General features: G+C 44.8%; 1 protein-coding gene across 5 annotated transcripts in view; it reads right to left on the bottom strand.

Annotated features, from left to right (window-relative positions):
* Positions 1-21,949, bottom strand: part of TNRC6C (trinucleotide repeat containing adaptor 6C) — a 344,243-nt gene that overhangs the window by 296,585 nt on the left and 25,709 nt on the right. For 4 of the 5 annotated variants that reach the window (XM_075903558.1, XM_014573581.3, XM_075903557.1 and 1 more), the window contains 2 exons: positions 17,885-17,984; positions 408-429 (listed from right to left, as the gene is read on the bottom strand). In XM_075903558.1, the coding sequence (XP_075759673.1) occupies positions 408-429; positions 17,885-17,947 (85 nt within the window). In that variant the 5' untranslated portion in view covers positions 17,948-17,984. Of the gene's footprint in view, positions 1-407; positions 430-17,884; positions 17,985-21,949 lie in introns of those variants that run through there. The other variant, XM_075903562.1, reaches the window with a different exon arrangement.

Here is a 21,949-nt window from a genome sequence, read left to right as displayed (position 1 = left end):
AGAAAAAGTCTTAATACATGATAAACAGTTAATTATCCTAATCCATTCATTGGATAACCACTGAACATTAGAAGGAGAAAAAAAAAATCACATTTGCCGCCACATTAGACACCCCAAGTTACAATGCAACAAGACAGAGCAACATATATTGTGATTCTCCAGTTGATACCAAGGCATACATCTAAAGCATAGGCCAGATATCTTTTATATAGTTTTAAAAAAATAGTAAAACAGCAGATATTCCTGCCATAAGCATTACATTAAAGACAACCCCCACAAGTCTGTGGAAAATACAAGAACATTTCTAGTGTAAGTGGTAAGATTACATATTTTATGGTAAAAGCAGAAATGCATTCTAAAACGCAAACATATCAACTATTTCACAATAAAAATAAGTATTAATTTACCTTTGGTTTTTTGTTCAGCAGCCTGAAAGGAAAAAGAGTCAGAAATACTGGTCAGTATTAAGACACTTTTTAGTGTTGTTATATCCACCCTTGACCCTTTAAAACTCTCCCTCTTGCAGTAAAATTACTTGAACATTGAGTTTCAGGTTTCTCCTGGAGCAGATGATATCTTATTAGGCTGCAGTATTATCAAACAGTAATCTTTCTACTTCAAAATTAAGCCTCTTTACTTATGCTCTTAATGACCTGAAGTTAGCATCACTAACTTTGTTCTGACAATGAGTAGTCCTGCGATACCTTAAGAGAATCACAAGTTGCCACAGGACTTCTTGTTTCCAAAAAGTTACAGACTAATATGGCTACCCCCTGAGACGTTGTTTTGACAGTTAACATCAAAGTTGTATCCCAGTTGATATTTACTGCAAGTCTAATAAATTACAAGAAGCTACAGATGACACCCCAAAATATCGATACAATTATCAATGGTACTAACCTAGAGAAAGCCCATACACCAGAGGGAAGGGAGGGAAATAATTTTCGGTGGGGGGCCATGCCAAGATTTTGGAAAGTGGTCGAGGGCCGCATGTTTCTGTGGAGGAGATGCAGGACCTAGGATGAAGATTGTGTGCAGAAGGGCGCACGAGGTAAGGAACTGGGGTGCAGGAGATGGTATGAGGTCCGAGCAAGTTTGGGGAAGGAAGAGGTTGTGACCTGGTTTAGGGGAATGGGGAGCAGGGTTTGGAAGAGCATTTGGGTGCATGAGAGGATTCTGGCCTGGGGGAGGGGTGAAAGAGGGAGTACGGGATGTGGGAGCAAGTTGTGATCTAGGGAACAGGGGTGCAGAGGGTTTGGATAGTGACCTGGGGGAGGAAGTTGAGGTGTAGCAGGAGCAGGGGTGCCAGAGGCAGGCTCTGACTGGGAGGCGCTTACCTAAGTGTTTCCTGGCCAGCAGCCCTGCAGCACCCCCGAAGGCAGGCTGGATTACCTGCCTGCTGCAACCCCAAACTGCTTGAGACTGCAGGCTGCTCCCTCCACACTGCTCTCGGCTCTGGGAGAGGGAAGAGGTTTGCATTGCTCCCATCCTCTAGCCAATCTCCTATTGGCTGGTTGTTTCCAGCCAATAGGAGCTGAGGATTGAGCTGGGAGCAGGGAAATCACACAAAGCCCCCCTCTGACTGCAGAGCAGAAAGCTGTACGGACCGTGCTTTAAACCGTAGCAGCTGCATGTCTGAGGGTCCCAGCAGAATGGTCCCGCAGGCTGTATCCGATGGGTTGGTGGGCTGGATCTGGCCCCAGGGCCATATTTTGCCCAGCCCTGCCTTACACTGATGTAGTATGAAAAGTTTTGGTTTTTTTCTTTAAGAGAGATAGCTGACATATGCGAAGTTGACTTGTATAAATATTTATTTGGACCAAAGTGAATCAAAAGTCTGGAAGTCCAATTCTCGGAGATGAAATAGATAGTACAACCAAGTAGCTTCTTCAACACATCTTTACCCCATGTAGAAACTTTTCAGAATAATATTGTTCACTATGCTATTATAGTGGGGAGCACAATGTGCAGGAACATTTGTGCACACAATTAATGCTATCCAATTAATAAACTGAAGAACCATGAGATCAGTCCAATTGACCTCATACATCCTTAACTGCCCTATCTGTACTCTGCACACTGCTCCATCTCATCAGGACTACTTCCAGCATTCCAAACCCCTCAGGACACCCTTCAACCTGACACTTCTAAAAGTAAAAGTAATGACAAAAATTCCTTTCCTCCCTTGAAGCCAATGATTTACTGTATTCACTCCCAGAAGAATGACTATTTAAAGCCCAATTTAATGAGCCAAGGCTAAGAATAAGCAAAAGATACAACAGGGAGCTATGTATCCCTCTCCTTCCAATAAGACACTGAATCTGTTTCCCGTAAGAAACATTGCAATATGATTTACAGAAAGGCTATTTTAGAGGTTTCTAATATAAATTTTGCTTTCTTCTAGATGTCTAAAGTTGGACTTTTAGGAACTAAGTATTATGTCTTTGCAAGTGGCGGGATAAAAAAAAGCACCCTTGCTTTTCCTATGTAAACCATATGACCATACTGTTAATGGTAGATAGGGGTGATAAAGATTTATTGGCACTGCTCTTGGATTATCTATATCTATATCCATACCCAGTTTAGTGTGTTCATTTGTTTAGCTCCTCCTCCTAAACAGCCATCAAATTTGGTATGCAGCTTCCTCTTCTCCTAACTTAAAGCAAGGTTTGGCTGTGCCAGGACAACCTAAATCCTGGGGAAGGGACTGTTTTCCATCACATGCAAAGGGAAGAGCTGCTGTTTGGAGAGACACAATATGAGAGTGGCCACTGGGGGGCAGCGAGTGCACAAGAGAGCTATCCTGCAGAGTATCCACTGGGGGTAGCCATACCACCAAAGGAGTGGCCGGCAATTCTGTGGCTCCACCATTTTGCCTACCACCAGACAAAGAAAGGCGATCTTCTCTCTACCTAGATTCCCTCTAAGCTGCTCAACTGTTTAATGAGCCCCACACAGAGGCTCAGAGCTTCTGCACAGGCAGGGAGCTCAGCTGACTGGCTTGGGGAAGGGCCATCTCACTCAAAATCTTCAAACTGAGCTTCCTGCTTCAAACAGAGGAGCTCAGAGATCAGGTAGGGAGGATGGAAGGAGGGAAATAAGTGGCTGTGGGGAGACTTGTAGGATAGGGGAGTTTGGGGAAGACGAAGAGGGAGGGAGTAATGGCTGGGGGAAGTCGGAGAGAAGATGAGACCTATCTCCACCAGGAGAGAGAGAGAGGCAGAAACCCAGCATTCTCCTCAAGCCTCCTAAGCGAGGACAAGGGGAAGATGACTGCATAGGATAGGTGTGTGGGGGGGGGGGAATGGGTGGGTATCTGTTGGCATTGGGTTGAGGTGGAAGTGGAAAGTTTGTTTGTGCTGTGTATCCCTTAACTCCCAACTAGGCAACTGGTGCCTGCAAGTCAGAGAAGGAGGATTTTATCCCAGCCCAAGTGGGCTGGGGGGAGCAGATTCCACAGGAGTAAGCAGGGGAAGAAAGGTGGAGGGAGCGCTGGCATCTGTATAGTGAAATGGAAATGGGGGGAGTCTGTTTGGGGTGCCTTGACTCACTTGCTGCAGTCCAGATGGCAGTCCTTTCTGTCTGTATAGGTTTGGGGGGGGGGGAAAGCAGGCTACATGGGGGGGAGGGAGGTGCCAGGACATTTGCATGATTACATTTCAAACAAAGTTTATATATGTGTTAATGGTTTAAATGAATCTTTTTTCTTTCTTACCTTAAATGTTTTAGAGTGTTGCAGATATCAAACTCTGATCCTAATGATTTTTTAAAATCCTGTGTTGCTAATTACATGGTATATTTTATTGCATTAAGGCCAGATCTTTGCTATGTGGTCGAGTTCTGGCTCTTATGAGACAGAAGTAGCAAGTACTAGGTGTGATGTTAGTTGTTTTGTAGGATGAAACCTTATTTGCAAGCTCTTTGAAACATGGATCTGTCTACAAACCCTGAAGCCATGTGTTAATTTGCTCTAGGGCTTCTACTCTGAGTTGGTGACACATACAAACTGAAAGTTTCAAACCAGGAAAACTTCTCTGTTTTTACAGGTCTCTCTTTCACTTGTTCTTGTGTAGCATGAATCCTAAACATTTCCCAGAGAAACTATATAAGCCAGAGTGAATGCCTTTTACTCTCCTTTCCAGTGTCAGTAAATATTGTATAGTATTTGCAAGGAGAGCATGAGTATTTCTTGTTGACTCAGATTTGTTTAGCAGCTGAAAGCTGAGCTATGTGTAGATAATATGCATTGTGGTGCGTTTACTATCTTGAGTTGTTAGAAAGAATGATGATACATGTAATTCCAAGGGTAGTGCTAATTTCCTTCTATTTGATTTAATGTTAAATAAACATCACTCCTTATTAACTATCCCTTGTTTTAATATATTTTTTCAAAACCTACATACACACATATATATATATATACACATACACACATATATATATATATACATACACACACATACATATATATATACATACACACACATACATATATATATACATACACACACACACACACACACACACACACACACACACACACGGCTCGACAATCTATATAATCTAATCTATTCACCCGTGGCGAGTAGATTACAACCCGGAAGAGCCGAGTTCAGGCAATCTGCGCATGCCCAGATTGCCGGACAGCGCAGCTGGCGAGTGGGGCGAGCCACAACTCAGTGAGCCGTGTGTGTGTGTGTGTGTGTGTGTGTGTGTGTATTACTGTGTATATTACACACACACACACACACACACACACACACACACACACACACACGGCTCGCTGAGTTGTGGCTCGCCCCACTCGCCAGCTGCGCTGTCCGGCAATCTGGGCATGCGCAGATTGCCTGAACTCGGCTCTTCCAGGTTGTAATCTACTCGCCACGGGTGAATAGATTAGATTACATAGATTGTCGAGCCGTGTGTGTGTGTGTGTGTGTCATACACGGGGGAGAGAGAATATTTTGTTTGTGCCGGTGGTGCGCGCGCGCGCACACACACACACACACTATCACAATATTGGTGTGGCACATAGGAAAGTTTCAACTCGCCCAAACGAAAATTCCACATGCAGCCTCAGGGCCTGGGGTTCCCTGCCCCCGAGGTAAGATTGCAGGGAGAGAAGAAATGGTCTTGTAATAAAGGCAGTTGATTACACACAGGATAAATGAGCTCATTCCCTGCCTATGCCACAGTAATACATAATGCTGAGTAATTCAAAAACCAAAATTTGGTCATTAATTGAGCAACCGCTCATTTCAAATTTGATACCCTCCCTCTACCCCCAAAATTGTGAATGTTTAGTGTGGCCAGAAGGAACAAGCACAAGCTTACAACTCAAGACCCTCTGACCCTGCTCACTGATTCACTGTGTGCCTTCATGCAAGTCTTTGTGTTAGCTTCCCCCTAGGTAAAATGAGGATAAAACAGTACAGGCAGTCCCCGGGTTACGTACAAGATAGGGACTGTAGGTTTGTTCTTAAGTTGAATCTGTATGTAAGTCGGAACTGGCGTCCAGATTCAGACACTGCTGAAACTGACCGCCAGTTCTGACTTACATACAGAATCAACTTAAGAACCCCAGGCGTCCCCAAGTCAGCTGCTGCTGAAACTGATCAGCAGCTGATTCCAGGAAGCCCGGGGCAGAGCAACTCTGCCTGGGGCTTCCTGTAGTCAGCGCTGGTCAGTTTCAGCAGAAGCTGACTTGGGGACGCCTGGGGCAGAGCAGCTGGGGTGCTACTGGACCAACCCAGCAGCACCCCATCTGCTCTGCCCCAGACGTCCTGATTCAGCCGCTGCTGAAACTGACCAGCAGCAGCTGAATCAGGACCTGGGGCAGAGCAGCTGGGGTGCTGCCGGGTTGGTCCAGTAGTGCCCACGGGCGCTGCAGGACCAATCGGCAGCGCCCCAGCTGCTCTGCCCCAGAGTCCAAAACAAAAGCCTGGTCTGCTGGGGGGGGGGAGCACACTAGCTGCGCCCCCCCCCCAGCAGACCAGGGACACGGGGAGCAGAGCCGCAGCGGCAGCGGGGTGCCGCGCCTCTGAGGCTTTGCTCTGGCAAAGCCTCAGAGGCGCGGGACCCCCCCGCGGCTGCGGCTTCAGTCAGGGTGCCTGTGGTCTGCTGGGGACCGTCCCCAGCAGACCACAGGCATCCAGACTGGAGCGGCAGCAGCGGGGGTTCCCGCGCTTCTGAGGCTTTGCTCTGGCAAAGCCTCAGAAGCGCAGGAACCCGCCCGCTGCTGCCGCTTGGGTCCCGGTGCCTGTGGTCTGCTGGGGACGGTCCCCAGCAGACCACAGGCACCGGCACCCAAGTGGCAGCAGCAGCGGTTCCCGCGCTTCCGAGGCTTTGCTCTGGCAAAGCCTCAGAAGCGCGGGAACCCGCCTGGTGCCCCTGGTCTGCTGGAGACGGTCTCCAGCAGACCAGGGGCACCGGAGCAGCTTACGAACGGGGCTTTCTCGCCCCGACTTCCGGGGCGAGAAAGCCCCGTTCGTAAGTGCGGATCCGACATAAGTCGGATCCGCGTAAGTCGGGGACTGCCTGTACTCCCTTTTCTTGAAGTAGAAAAATCCAATCATATTTTAAAGCTTTGATAGTATGCTGGTCCCATAAAGAGAGACTATGAGGAAAAGAACTGTTCTGTACTCAATGCAAAATTTGAATGGTGTACACCAGGGCTACTCAACACGTGGCCATTGGTCCATCTGTTTGCGGCCCGCCGTGCAGTTTGCGTTTATGTGGGACTCAACATGTGGCCCATGGCTGGGATCCTTTAAACATGGCCTCCACTGGGAACACTCTCCAGAATGGAGAGATGATGTAAGTATCATTGTGATCCCCAGGGCTTCCAAAATTGAGTAACCCTGGTGTACAATTAAATTAAGGGAAGGGGAACTAAATGTTGAAAGAAACAAAAATATTTACCAGTTACTTCATTCCTTCAGCATCATTCATTGTCTACACTAAAGGCAGAAAGGATTCCTTTAGAAAAGGAATTATGGGATAATGTAATTAAAAGCCTATTACAATGCATAGGCAAAAAAAGCAGAATTAAGGCTGAGCACAAGAACTTAAGAATGGCCATACTCGGTCACACCAAAGGTTCATCTAGCGCAGTGTCCTGTCTTCCAACAGTGGCCAATGCCAGACGCCCCAGTGGGAGTTAACAGGTGATCATCATGTGATCCATCTCCTGTCATCCATTTCCAGACAAACAAGAGGCTAGCCATTCCTACTTATACTGGCTAATAGCCATTGATAGAACTAAACTCCATGAATGTATCTAGTTCTTTTTTGAACCCTGTTATTCTCTTGGACATCATAACATCTTCTAGCAAGGAGTTCCACAAGTTGATTCTGAGCTGACTGAAAATCTTCCTTTTGTTTTAAACTTGCTGCCTGTTACTTTCATTTGGTGATCCCCTAGTTCTTATATTGTGGGAATAAGTAAATAACTTTTCCTTATTCACTCTTTCCATACCAGTCATGATTTTATAGACCTCTATCATATCCCCCCCCCCCCTTAGTCTCCTCTTTTCTAAGATGAGAAGTCCATGTCTTTTTAATCTCTCTTCATAGGGGATCCATTCCAAACCCCTAATCACTTTTGTTGCCCTTTCCTGAACCTTTTCCAATGCCAATAGATCTTCTTTCAGATAAGGAGACCACATCTATATGCTGTATTCAAGATGTAGGTGTACCATGGTTCTAAAGACAGGCAATAAAATATTCTCTGTGTTATTCTCTATCCCTTTAATTATTCCTAACATTCTATTTGCTTTTTTTGACTGCCACTGCAAACTGAATGGATGTTGTCAGAGAACTATCCACAGTGACTCCAAGATCTCTCTCTTGGAGACTACTTTAGCTACAACCACTCATCATATTGGGTGTATAGTTGGGATTATTTTTTCCAATGTGCATTACTTTACATTTATCAACATTAAATTTCATTTGCCATTTTGTTGCCCAATCACAGTTTGGAGAGATCTGTTTGAAGCTCTTCACAGTCTGCTTTGGTCTTAACTATCATGAGCCGTTTGGTATCATCTGCAAATTTTGCCATCTCATTGTTTACCTTTCTCCAGATCATTTATAAATAAGTTGAACAGGACTGGTCCTAAGACAGACCTTTGGGGGACACCAATAGTCACCTCTCTCCATTTTGAAAATTCCTACCCTTGTTTTCCTGTCTTTTAACCAATTATCTACAGTTCTTTGAGGGGGTCAGCAATCATGTGGGCAAGGGGGAACCAGTGGATACAGTATACTTAGATTTCCCTCACCAAAGGCTCTTAAGTAAAGTAAGCAAAATGCAGGACAATGTAGCACTTTAAAGACTAACAAGATGGTTTATTAGATGATGAGCTTCCAGACCCACTTCCTCAGATCAAATAGTGGAAGAAAATAGTCACAACCATATATACCAAAGGATACAATTAAAGAAATGAACACATATGAAAAGGACAAATCACATTTCAGAACAGAAGGGGGATGCAGGGGGGGAGGAAGGAAGGTAAGTGTCTGTGAATTGATGATATTAGAGGTGGGGAGAGTGGGATGTCTGTGAGCTAATGGTATTAGAGGTGATAATTGGGGAAGCTATCTTGGTAATGGGTAAGATAGTTTGAGTATTTGTTCATTCCTTCTCGGAGAGTGTCGAATTTTAACATGAATGACAGTTCAGAGGATTCCCTTTCAAGTGCAGATGTAAAAAGTCTTTGTAGCAGACGGTAGCAGGCCTTTCGGCACAGACGGGCACAAAAGTGTCCGTCTGCTATGTACATTGGACAAACATCTCAGACACTTCGCCAAAGGATTAATGCCCACAAAACAGATATCAGACAGGATCACAAAGAAAAAACAGTTTCTTGCCATTTTAACCGGAAAGGACACTCTCAATGACTTAACCACCTGCATTCTGCTACAAAGACCTTCCTTCCTTCCCCTCCCCCCCCGCATCTCCCTCCTGTTCTGAAATGTGATTTGTCCTTTTCATGTGTTCATTTCTTTAATTGTATCCTTTGGTATATATGGTTGTGACTATTTTCTTCCACTATTTGATCTGAGGAAGTGGGTCTGGCCCATGAAAGCTCATCATCTAATAAACCATCTTGTTAGTCTTTAAAGTGCTACATTGTCCTGCATTTTGCTTCAGCTACCCCAGACTAACACGGCTACATTTCTATCACTTAAGTAAATTGTCATGGGGTAAGACTTTTTTTTGCTCAACCAAATGTGGTGGCCGGGGCTCCTCCCCAACAACTTCTTTCCCTGTGGCTCTTTGCACTGTATCCACCACTATTTTGGCTCTTCGTCTGTAACAGGTTGGCCACCCCTGCCCTAGAGTCCTTTTTAAATATTGGCATCACATTACCTATCTTCCAGTCATTAGGTACAGAATTTGATTTAAAGGATAGGTTAATATCCACGGTTAGTAGTTCTGCAATTTCACATTTAAGTTCTTTTAGAACTCTTGGGTGAATGGGCATCTGGTCCCGGTGACTTGTTATTGTTAAGTTTATCAGTTTGTTCCAAAACCTCTTCTAATGACACCTGAGGAATTGTTCCAGATTGAGAAGTGTCACTTAAAAAAAATGGCTCAGATTTGGGAATCTCCCTAACATCCTCAGCCGTGAAGACAGAAGCAAAGAATTTATTTAGCTTCTCTGCAATGACTTTATCATCTTCGAGTGCTTCCTTAGCATTTTAATCATCCAAGGGCCCCACTGTTTGTTTAGCAGGCTTCCTGTTTCTGATGTATAATTCTTTTAATTGGTTAAGCAGCCACAGTGGCTTTTTTGGTTCTTACCCCACATTTTAAAAGAAAGTATACATTTAATTTGGGCCTCTACTATGGTGTCTTTGAAAAATTTCTAGGCAGCTTACAGGGATTTTACTTTTGTCACTATCTTAATTTCTGTTTAACCTCATTTTTATGTAGTTCCCCTTTCTGAAATTAAATGCCACAGAGTTGGGCTGCTGAGGTTTTTTCCCCCCACCACCGGGATGTTAAATTATATGATGGTCACTATTTTCAAATGGTCCAGTTATATTTATCCCTTGGACCAGATCCTGCACTCCACTTAGCAGTAATTTAAGAATTGTCTCGCTCCTTGTGGGTTCCAGAATCAGCTACTCCAAAAAGCTGTCATTTAAAGGATCAAGAAACTTTATTTCGCCCATCCTGAGGTGACATGTACCCAGTCAATATGAGGATAGTTGAAATCTCCTATTATTATGGAGTTTTTCATTTTGATAGAATTTCATAGTCACTATTACTGGTCAATAATATATCGCTACAGCTATATTCTTAGTATTAGAACATGGAATTACTATCCATAGAAATTCTATGGAACATTTTGGTTCATTTAAGACTTTTACTTTATTTGATTATACATATTCTTTCACATATAATGCCACTCACCCATCAGTATGACCTGTTCTGTCCTTCCCATGTATTTTGTACCCTTGTATGACTGTGTCCCATTGATTGTTTCTGTGATGCCAATATCCTGCTAGAATGAGGCACTCTAGTTCACCCATCTTATTATTTAGGCTTCTAGCATTTGTGTATAAGCACTTTAAAAATTTGTCACTATTTATGTCTGCCATTTCCTGATGTTACATGCTTTCATTTGATTGTTTCAGCTGATCTAACTATCATTTTCCATCCTCTCCTCCTGATTAAAACTTAGAGAATCTCTATTCTCATATAAGAGAGATGTCTGATCCATGTGCTCCCCCACACCTATCAGCTTTCAATGCATGATGTAATTTATTAGCTTTCAAGACCTTGCATTTTCACCCTAAATATAGTATTTTGCACACAAGTTCTATTGATTGCAAATACCAATTAATAATGAATTATAATACATATGGTTTCTGGTACGAATATTAGTAGCATAACTTTTGAATAGGCATTATTCTGAGGTAAATGACTCTATATAAAAGGTTTTAACATGGACTATATTTCTCAATGACACTGCAGTAGCTATTATGTAAGTACTAGAACATACAGTAAAACTCCATTGGTCCGGCATCTAATGGTCTACCACCATCAGGAACCTGGAAGTGCTTCGGGCAGCCGGACCATTGGAGCTGCTCTGCCCCCGGCTTCCCCGATTCAGCCACTGCTGAAACTGACTAGCGGCTGAATCGGGGAAGCCGGGGGCAGAGCAGCTGGCATACTGCCAAGTAGGTCCCATAGCACTGCCCCTCGGCACTGCGGGACCAACCCAGCAACACCCCAGCTGTCCCCAATTCAGCTGCTGCTGAAACTGACCAGTGGCTGACTCCGGGAAGCAGAGCAGCTGGGGTGCTACCGGGTTGGTCCGGTAGTGCAGCCCCATGGCGCTGTGGGACCAACCTGGCAGAACCCCAGCTGCTCTGCTGCAGGCGTCCCGATTCAGCTGCTGCTGAAACTGACCAGCAGCGGCTAAATCGGGGACGCCCAGGGCAGAGCTGGACTATCGGAAGGGGGGGGCTATGAGGAGTCTGGGGTGGCATCCCCCCCACACCACCCTAGACCCCTCATAGCCCCCCCTTCCAATAGTCCGTCATATCTGATAATCCGGCACCCATAAAGGTGCCGGATTATTGGAAGTTTACTGTATTGTTAATCTCTGCATGACAGTTAATATTTTCCCCTCACTTTCATTTAAACTATTTTACATTTTTAAAGGAACTTTCCATATTTCTTATTCTATTATTGTGCTTTTACTAAACAAATCATTGCGCATGTTTGAATAAGTGCTTATGACATGTAGTGCTGTAAGCTGGAGCTATGAATTTTAATTTGATTTTTAATATTTACATTTAAAATGCAAATAACTGATAATTTATATATGATATTCTACCAAATGTTAATAAATTTTCCTACTCTCTTGCCTAATTATCCAAGATCTCTCATGTTTGAAAAAGAACCCCATGGGAGGAAATATTTGTGTAAGTATCATTCTAAATGAAAGGATATGGGCAGCCTCAAATAGGACCAATAAAAACCCAACGCATGTTATTCCCTAAATTTCTCAAGGCATAAAAAAACCCACTGGTGCTATTTGCAGAATGCTAGAAGAGTTAAGACTTAATAGATTCATTGAAAACGTATATCTCCATAATTTTCACCTTATCACTTAAATGGAAATCAAATCCATATATTTAGCAACTTTGAAAACACAAGGAAAAAAAGTAGTAAAATTGCTAGGGGGACAAGAGGTACCAGGACAGAAAAACTGATTTTTCAACTCTTACATGCACAGTCAATGTGATTTTTCATTCTAATTAGCAAGAATTAATTCCCACAAGTATAGGTTACAGGATTAACTCCATATAAAAGAGATAAAGCAACTCTCTCTCTAAAAAGCAGAATCATATACTAAACCTGGAAGAAACCTCGAGAGGTCATCAAGTCCAGTCCCCTGCCTCACGGCAGGACTAAGCACCAACCAGATATGGGGTGGGCAATAATTGTTGGTGGGGAAGCCACTCCAAGATTTTGAAAAATGGTTAAGGGCCACACTTTTCTGTGGAGGTGGTGCAGGGTCTACAATGGAGGCTATGTGCAGAAGGACGCATGGATAAGGGACTGGGATGCAAGAGACAGTGTGAGGTCTGAGAGAGAGTTTGGGTGAAGGGTGGGTGTGACCTGGGAGAAGGGGAAAAAAGGAGCTGCAGACTGAAGAGGGTTTGGGTTGTGATCTGGGTTAGGGGATTGGGGTGCAGGGTGTGGGAGAGTGTTTGGGTGCAGAAGAAGATTCTGGCCTGGGCTATAGGAAGGGTTACTGAGCCTGGGAGGGAGTGGTGACCTGGGGCAGGAGAGTGCAGAGGGTTTGGATGGTGACCTGAGGCAGGGAGTTGGGGTACAAAAGAGGCAGGGGTACCAGAGGCAGGCTCTGCCTTGGAGGCACTTACGTAAGCCTCTCCTGGCCAGCACCCAGAAGGTAGGCTGGGCTGCCTGCCAGCTGCACCCCAAGATCACTTAGAACTGCAGACCCTTTCTGCAGACCATTCCCTCCTTGTGGTTCTAAGCTCTGGGAAAGGGGTAGAGCAAGCCTCTTCCCCATCTCTCAGCTCCTATTGGCTGGTGGTTTCTGGCCAATAGAAGCCAAGGATTGGACTGGGAGGAGGGAAGTCACACAAAGCCTCCCCCTCCCTCCAGAGCAGAGAGCTGCCGGACTGCACTTTAAGCCCACGACAGCTGTGTGTCTGAGGGTTCCAGCAGGGTGGTCCATGGGCTGGATCTGGTGGCTTCACAGGCCATATCTGGCACCCAGGCCGTATTTTGCCCCGCCCTGATTTACATAATCCCTGACAGGTGTCTAGCCAACCTGCTCTAAAATATCTCCAGTGATGGAGATTCCATAACCTCCCTAAGCAATTTATTCCAGTGTTTAAGAATAATTTCCTAAATGTCAGCATGGTTAATGTCCAACCTAAACCTCCCTTACTACAATTTAAGCCCATTGCTTCTTGTTCTATCATCAGAGGCCAAGGAGAATAATTTTTCTCCCTCTTCCTTGAAACATCCTTTTAGATACTTGAAACCTGCCATCATGTCCCCCCTCACTCTTCTCTTTTTCTAAACTAAACAAACCCAATTCTTTCAGTCTTCCCTTGTAACTCACGTTTTCTAGTCTTTTAATCATTTTTGTTGCGGCTGGGAGAGGTCCAGGTTGGATATTAGGAAACACTATTTCAGTACAAGAGTGGTGAAGCACTGGAATGGGTTACCTAGGGAAGTAGTGGAGTCTCCATCCCTAGAGATTTTTAAGTTGATAAGGGTTGATTTAGTTGGGATTGGTCCTGCCTAGGGCAAGGGGCTGGACTTAATGACCTTCTTAGGTCTCTTCCAGCTCTATGGTTCTATGATTCTATGATCTTCTCCGGATCTTCTCCAATTTCTCCACATCTTTCTTGAAATGTGGCACCCAGAACTAGACACAATACTCCATAAAAACGGCTATACAGGGTCAGACCAAAGGTCCATCTAGCCCAGTATCCTGTCTGCCGACAGTGGCCAATACCAGATGCCCCAGAGAGAGAACACACCAGGTAATCATCATGCGATCGCTCTCCTGTCATCCATCTCAAGACAAACAGGAACACCATTCCTACCCATCCTAGCTAATAATCTTCATGTATCCAAATCCATCAATGCCTATCTAGCTCTTTTTCAAACCCTGTTAAAGTCCTAGTCTTCACCACATTCTGTGGCAAGGCGTTCCACAGCTTGACTGCGCGCTGAGTGAAGAAAAACTTCCTTTTGTTTCTTTTAAACCTACTGCCTATTAATTTCATTTGGTGACCCCTAGTTTTTATATTGTGGGAATGAGTAAATAACTTTTCCTTATTCATTTTTTCCACACCAATCATGGTTTTATACACCTCTATTATATTCTCCCTCTTCTCCCCCCCCTCTTTTTTTAAGCTGAAAACTCCAAGTCTTTTTAATCTCTCTTCATATAGGACGCATTCCAAAACCCTAATTTTTTTTGTCACCCTTCTTTGAACCTTTTCTAATGCCTTTGAGATGAGGCAACCACATCTATATGCAGTATTCAACCGAGGCCTAATGAGTACACAACAGAGTGGAAGAATTAAGTCTCGTCTTGCTCACAACACTCCTGTTCATGCTTCCCAAAATCATTTTTGCTTTTCTGCAGTGTCACACGGTTGACTCATATTTAGCTTGTGGTCCACTATAATCCTTACATCCCTGTCTGCAGTATTCCTTCTTAGACAGTCGCTTCCCGTTCCGTATGTGTGCAATTGATTGTTCCTTCCCAAATAGGGTACTTCGCATTTGTCCTTATTAAACTTCTCCTATTTACCTGAGACCATGTCTCCAATTTGTTCAGAGCATTTAGAATTATGACCCTATCCTCCAGTTCTGTGTTTCTCAACCTTTTTTAATAAAGTACCCCTTTTTCCCAAAAAAAAAAAAAAAAAAAAAATTAGTCTGGAGAAAAGAAGAGTGAGGGGGGATTTGATAGCAGCCTTCAACTTCCTGAAGGGAGGTTCAAAAGAGGATGGAGAAAGGCTGCTCACAGTAATGAGGGATGGCAGAACAAAGAGCCAAGTTACAGTGGCAGAGGTCTAGGTTGGATATTAGGAGAAACTATTTCAATAGAAAGGTGGTGAAGTACTGGAATGAGTTACCTAGGGAGGTGGGGGAACTTCCATCCCTAGAGGTTTTTAAGACTCAGCTTGACAAAGCCTTGGCAGGGTTGATTTAGTTGGGATTGGTCCTGCCTTGGGGAAGGGGCTGGACCTCCCGAGGTCTCTTCCAGATCTATGATTCTATATATACTCTCAGTACCTACAGTTTCCAGACACACATTTTTTTTCCTACCATTGCAACACATTTGTCTAAGCAACTTAATCGTAGCCAGGCGGGCGATGAAATTTTTGGGTATAAAGAGTACAACAATAATAAAGCGCTATAAAAATTAACACAAAAATTCAGTTTTCTCCAAATTTCAGTTGTGTTGATATATACCTCCCCCCCAGACTTCTCTCAAGTACCCCTAAGGGTACTCGTACCACTGGTTGAGAAATACTGCTCTAGAGCACCTAAAACCTCTCCCAGCTTGGTGGTATCTGCATACGTAATAGACATACTCTCTATGCCACTATCTAAATCGTTGATGAAAATATTGAACAGAACCTGTCCCAAAGCTGACCCCTGCAGAAGTCCACTTATTATGCCCTTTCAGCATGAGTGTGAACCATTAATACCTACTCTGAGAATGGTTATCCAATCAGTTATGCATCCACCTTATAATAGCCCCATCTAGGTTGTATTTCCCTAGTTTATGGATAAGGTAGTCATGCGAGTCCATAACAAATGTTTTACTAAAGTCTAGTAAATGGAGACGTAGCCGTTTGTCTTTTGTTTCAGCAAGACCAGACTGTCTTTAAAGTGCTGCATAGTCCTGTCTTTTGTACTAAAGTCTAGGTGTACAATGTCCACTGCTTCCCCCTCATCTTGTTATACTATCAAGGAAAGCTATATGATTGGTTTGACAAGATTTGTTCTTTACAAAACCATGCTAGCCATTACTTATCACCTTCTTATCTTCTAGATGTATGCAGATGAATTCCTTAATTACTTGCTCCATTATCTTTCCTGGTACAGAAGTTAAACTGACTCATCTGTAGTTTCCTGGGTTGTTCTTATTTCCCTTTTTATAGCTGGGCACATTTGAACTCTTCCAGTCTTCTGGAATCTCTCTCTACTTCCATGACTTTTCAAGAATGATAGCTAATGGCTCAGATACCTCCTCTATTAGCTTCTTGAGTATTCTAGAAGAAGTCCTATGGCACCTTATAGACTAACACCGTGGTCCCCAACCCGGTGCCCGCGGGCGCCATGGTGCCCGCCAGGCTCTTTACATGCGCCCGCGGAGCAATCTGGGCTGGCAGGTGCCAGCCCCGGGCGCATGGCCGGTCCCGGCCCCGGGAGCACCGCGCGTGCCCTTGCTGGCTCTGGCGCCGCGCGTGCCCCGGCCCCGCGGCGCTTATGGGGGGGGAGCGCCGGCCCTGGCCCCGCGGCGCTTATGGGGGGGGGTGCCGGGCGCGCGGCGCTTGCCAGGGGACACCTTCCCCGGGCGCGCGGCTATGGAGGGGGCCCCGCCCCCGGGCGGGCAAGTGTCCCCGCCCCCTGGCACCCGGCAGGCGAACAGCCACGCCCCCTGGCGCCCGCCAACCTGAAAAGGTTGGGGACCACTGGACTAACAGATGTATTGGAGTATAAGTTTTCATGGGCAAAGACTCACTTCATCAGTCTAATAAATCTGTTAGACTATAAGATGACACAGGACTTCTCATTGTTTATGCAGACTCAGACTAGCACAGCTACCTCTCTGATACTTGAGTATTCTAGGCTGCATTTCATCAGGCCCTAGTGATTTGAAGACAGCTACCTTTTCTGAGTAGTTTTTAACCTTTTTTTTATTTTAACTTCTAAAACTACCCCATTTCCACTAGCATTCACTATGTTAGGCATCTAGTCACCATCAATCTTCTTGGTGAAAATCAAAACAAGACAGTTATTAAGCACGTCTTCCATTTCCAAGTTTCCTGTTATTGTTTTTCCCTCTTTACTATAATAGACTATAATAGAGTTTAAAGAGAAGCTAGAGACTATAATAGAATTTAAAGAGAAGCTAGATAATTTCATGGAGGTTAGTCCATAAAAGGCTATTAGCCAGGGGATAAAATGGTGTCCTTGGCCTCTGTCTGTCAGAGGCAGGAGAGGGATGGCAGAAGACAAATCGCTTGATTATTGTCTTCAGTCCACCCTCTCTGGGGCACCTGGTGTTGGCCACGGTTGTCAGACAGGCTACTGGGCTAGATGGACCTTTGGTCTGACCCAGTACGGCCATTCTTATGTACTGAACAATGTGCCTATCCTGTCCTTGGTCTTCCTCTTGCTTCTAATATATTTGTAGAATGTCTTGTTACCCTTTAGGTCTCTAGCTAGGCTGATCTATTTTTGTTCCTTTGTCTTTCTAATCTTGCCCTTTCATACTTGAGTTATTTGCTTATATTCCCCTCCTTTGTAATTTGACCTAGTTTCCACTTTTTATGAGACTTTTATTTTTAGTTCAGGAAAGATCTCCTGGTTAGGTCAAGGTGGTTTCTTGCCATACTTTCTATCTTTCCTGTGCAGTGAAATAGTTTGCTTTTGATCCCTTAATAGTATCCCTTTGAAAAACTGCCAACTGTCTTCAGTTGTCTTTCCTCTTAATCTTGCTTCCAAAGGGACCCTTACCTACCAGCTCTCTGAGTTTACTAAAATCTGCCTTCCTGAAATCCATGGTCTTTATTTTGCTGTTCTCCATTCTATCGTTCGCCATGTGTTCTACCATAACAGAAGACAAACCTTTTTCTGAGCACCTTCCTTCTTTTTCTTTTCTTCCTGCTTTTTCTTTTTCTTTTCTTCCATCAAATGTTCCTCTTCTTGAATTTCTTGTTCTTTCTCCCTATTAAAAATAAGTGTTGGGAGAGCATTTGAATGAGGTCAGTTATATCTATCAAGACAAACAATATACAGAGCATTAATGCTACAAAGTACGTAACTTGAGTAAATGTTGTCCAAAAAGGCTATTTGCTCACGTTCCAACAAGCACTATTCCAATTAGGGATGATAGTTTCTGTAAATGTGTAAGTGCTGAAATTTACAGAGGATACACGTTTAAATGCTGGGGGAGGCAGGTGGGAGCTGGTTCTTGTAGGGAACCAGCTCCTGCGTACCCAACCCCCCACCTCTGATACAGAGGCAGCAGGGGATGGGGCTACGTGTAACTCAGGCTCATCAGTTAATCGTGTACCGAGGTACACATTCATACCCAGGTACACGTTCATACCCCTAATTCCAACAGCATTTTTATGAAAGATTGCAAACTGAAATTCCAAGGCCAAATGAAGAGACCATCTACTTAAAATTCCTACCAAAGACAGTAAATCCACAACCTGACAAATCTTGAATTTTTTAAATATTCTGACCAAATCGTTCATCCCTAATAAGTTTATTTATATTCAATTCTAACACATCTGCTAATCAACAACAAACAGTTACGTATTATTGTTTGGGAAGCTAGGAGTAAGCCCGGTGATTGCATTGTAACAATAATAATAATAAAAAAAATTTAAAAAAAACCTAGGGTGCAGACATACAAAAACTCAAACACGGTACTTATACCATCCCCCCACAGCCACTCAAAACTAGTTGTGAAAGGGAGACAGACTACTGCTATTGAGTACACAGTAGAAATAAAAACTGACAAAGGAAATCAGAAGTTCAGCCCAACTCTATATTCTAGTCAAACATGGAACACAGGAGCTTGCATTTTAACCATTATGCAATGCTCATTTTGTGTTTTCATTTATAACTCCAGTTATCAAATGCAGTCAAGTTAGTTAAATTGTACTTCACTAATATTCATGTGGATTCTATGCTTTGTTCATACGATCTATTCAAAAATCAACTAAAAATGTTACTCATAAGAATTAGGATGCTGATGAATAGTTAACATTTTGCCACTGAAAGATAAGTTGTGTGAAAAACTACCTTTTCAATTACACTTTCTTCTGGAAAAATCAATATAAAATACATCAGATAGAATAATGTAGATTCTGAGTTCCAGAAAGCACACAATGGCTCAATGACAGGGTGAAAGATGTAGCACGGCTCATCGTAGTACCTCTGTGCTTCACAAACCTTAACAAATTTGTCCTCACAGTACCTGTGCAATGTAGGGAACTACCTTGCCCACTTGACAACAAGAAACCAAGTCAGACCAAGTAATGACTTGCCCAAAGTCAGAGAAGACATAGGAGACAGACACTGGAACAGAGGCTTCAATTCACAATATACTTAATAAAAAAAAAAAAAAAAAAGAAAAACCACGAGAAGTACAATTGATATGAATGAATTCTTTGCATACTCAGCAAACCATGCTGCATTGAAGCCTTAGACCAGATCTTCTAAGTTTCAGCTTAAAGCAGGCTTCCCACGAGCACCAGATCTGCCTGCCCCCTATCCACGCACTGCTGCCTCTGATAGAGAGGCAGCAGCACAGAGGGCGAGTGAGGCAGGCTGACTTTCAAGCCAGTTCCCCATGCACGCAGGCTCCACAGACCCTCCTGCCCTCCCACTTGCTGCTTCCTACAGTGGGGACAGTGACGGGCTGTAGTGCAGGGGTCTGAGTGCTCCAGCTGGGGGCAAAGGCTCTGCGGTGGGACTAGGGATGAGGAGTTTGGAGTGCAGGAGGAGGCTTCAGGCTGAGGACAAAGGATTTCAATACAGAAGGGGGCTGCAGGTTGAAGAAAGGCTCTGAGGTAGGCCCAGGGACTAGGGGTTTCGGATGCAAAGGTGGCTACAGATGGGAGTATTGGCTCTGAGGTGAGTGTTTGGGTGCAGGACGTGGCTCTGAGTCAGGAGGGGAAGGCTCCAGGTTTGAGCTCGGGTTTATCTGCCGCTCTTTAACAGTGGCACTAATTCAGGCTACCAGGCTGCCTGGTACCTACCTGTTCTAGGGTACAACACTGTGTCCCGGAAGCGGCCAGCAGGACAAGCTCCAGGGAGTTCAAGGGAATCGGGGGCAGAATCAGTCTCCACCCATTGCATGCAGAACTTTGAATGTAATACGAAAGCAGAGTATGGAGCTGCATGGTCTTCCTGCCCATAAGCCAGACCTATTGCACTGGCTACTTACCTGCCAGCCCCAGCACAGAGCTGCCCTGGACATAGTAGCTCCATGATGAGACTGGCAGAAAGGACCCCTCTCCTCTGGTCACAGCACCTCCATGATGGGGCTACTGGAGAGGAAACCTTCTCTACTAGGACGAGATCTCTCCCTCTACTGCAGCCCTGAGCCTCTACATAGGCTCTATGGGGAGTTGCACAACCTGGAGTGCCTCTGATAAAAACCAAGGCATGTGTTACATATTTTTCTCCAAATACACTACATTTATATTTTATAGAGAAGTTAAAAGGTTGGTTTAACAAATATCGAAAGGTTGGTTTAACGAAAGCAGACAGGGGGCTGCAGACAGGGGAGTTTGAGAGGGACTGCAAGAGAGCCCGCCGCTGAACAGGCTATCTGGTGAAAGTGAGAGTATTGCTCTTGGTGGAGTGAGTTTGCTCGACTGTTTGAATTTTGTTTGTTGAATTCTGATTTCAGGTGACTAGTTTCAGTTTGAGCTGCTGTGGCAGTTGGAACTGCGTGCCTGACCTTTTGTTCCCTTAATTGCTCTTTTGATTGTATCTGGTCAGCCTTCCCCTGTGAGACTCACGAGGAGGCAGGCCTGGCCTAGACAAGCAGGCTTTAAAAGCCAGAGGCAGGGAGCGAAAGTGGACAGGGAGCTGTAGACAGGGGAGTTTGACAGAGGGAAGCTTACTATGGCCAGGAAGACCCGCCAACACCTGTGCCACCATGGCTTCTGTCTCCTCTATCTGCACCTGGAGCCAGACAGAGCACCTGAGCATGGATGCCTCTACTCAGATCCTGGTGTGGTTTTGCAGGGACTGTGGCTTGCAATTCCCACGTACTGATATCCAGGCTGGGGAGATTATCCAATACAAAAGGTGCCTGCTGGTGGAATCTCTCAGGCAACAGGTAGGAAAGAAACAGAAGGAGCACCCGAATCCACGAGCAATTCCTGGACTGTGTTCATGAGGAGACTGCTGAGGTAGCTGTCCCAGTACACAGGAGTACGGACACACCACTGGTGGAAGAGGAGATGGCTCAGGGTGGACACTGGCAGCTGGTTACTTCTGGCAGCAGGCACTGCTCCACCCCTGCGCCAAACTCTCCCGCCGTGGTACTAGGAAACCGTTATGCTCTTCTTTATACAGAAGATAAGAATCACTCCCTGTAACAGAGCAGGAGACGCTTCGTGCCCCTAAGGCTGAGAAATCTGCTGCCACCACTGCAAATACGAAATGTTTGGTAGAGGTGGTCGGAGACTCTCTTCTGAGGGGGACAGAGGCACCCATCTGGCGCCCTGACATTTCATCTCGGGAAGTATGCTGTCTGCCAGGGGCCCGTATCCGAGATGTTACGGAGGCACTCTCGAGGATTATCCAGCCCTCTGACTACTACCCCATGCTACTCATCCATGTGGGCACAAATGATACTGCGAGGTATGACACTGAGCGGATCAAGAGCAACTACAGGGCTCTGGGAGTACGGATGAAGGAGTCTGGAGCACAGGTGGTATTCTCTTCGATCCTTCCTGTCAAAGGTAGGGGCCCAGGCAGAGACAGGTGCATCCTGGAAGTGAATACTTGGCTGCGAAGATGGTGTCGCCAGGAGGGCTTTGGCTTCCTCAACCACAGGATGCTATTCCAGGAAGCACTGCTAGGCAGAGATGGCGTACACCTTTCAAGGAGGGGGGAAGACCCTATTTGGACACAGACTGGCTAACCTAGTGAGGAAGACTT

Source organism: Pelodiscus sinensis, chromosome 20, assembly GCF_049634645.1.
Source record: "Pelodiscus sinensis isolate JC-2024 chromosome 20, ASM4963464v1, whole genome shotgun sequence".
Classification (NCBI taxonomy): Eukaryota; Metazoa; Chordata; order Testudines; family Trionychidae; genus Pelodiscus; species Pelodiscus sinensis.
Note: the sequence above shows the minus strand (reverse complement) of the source record. Positions and strands in the feature narration are given on the sequence as shown.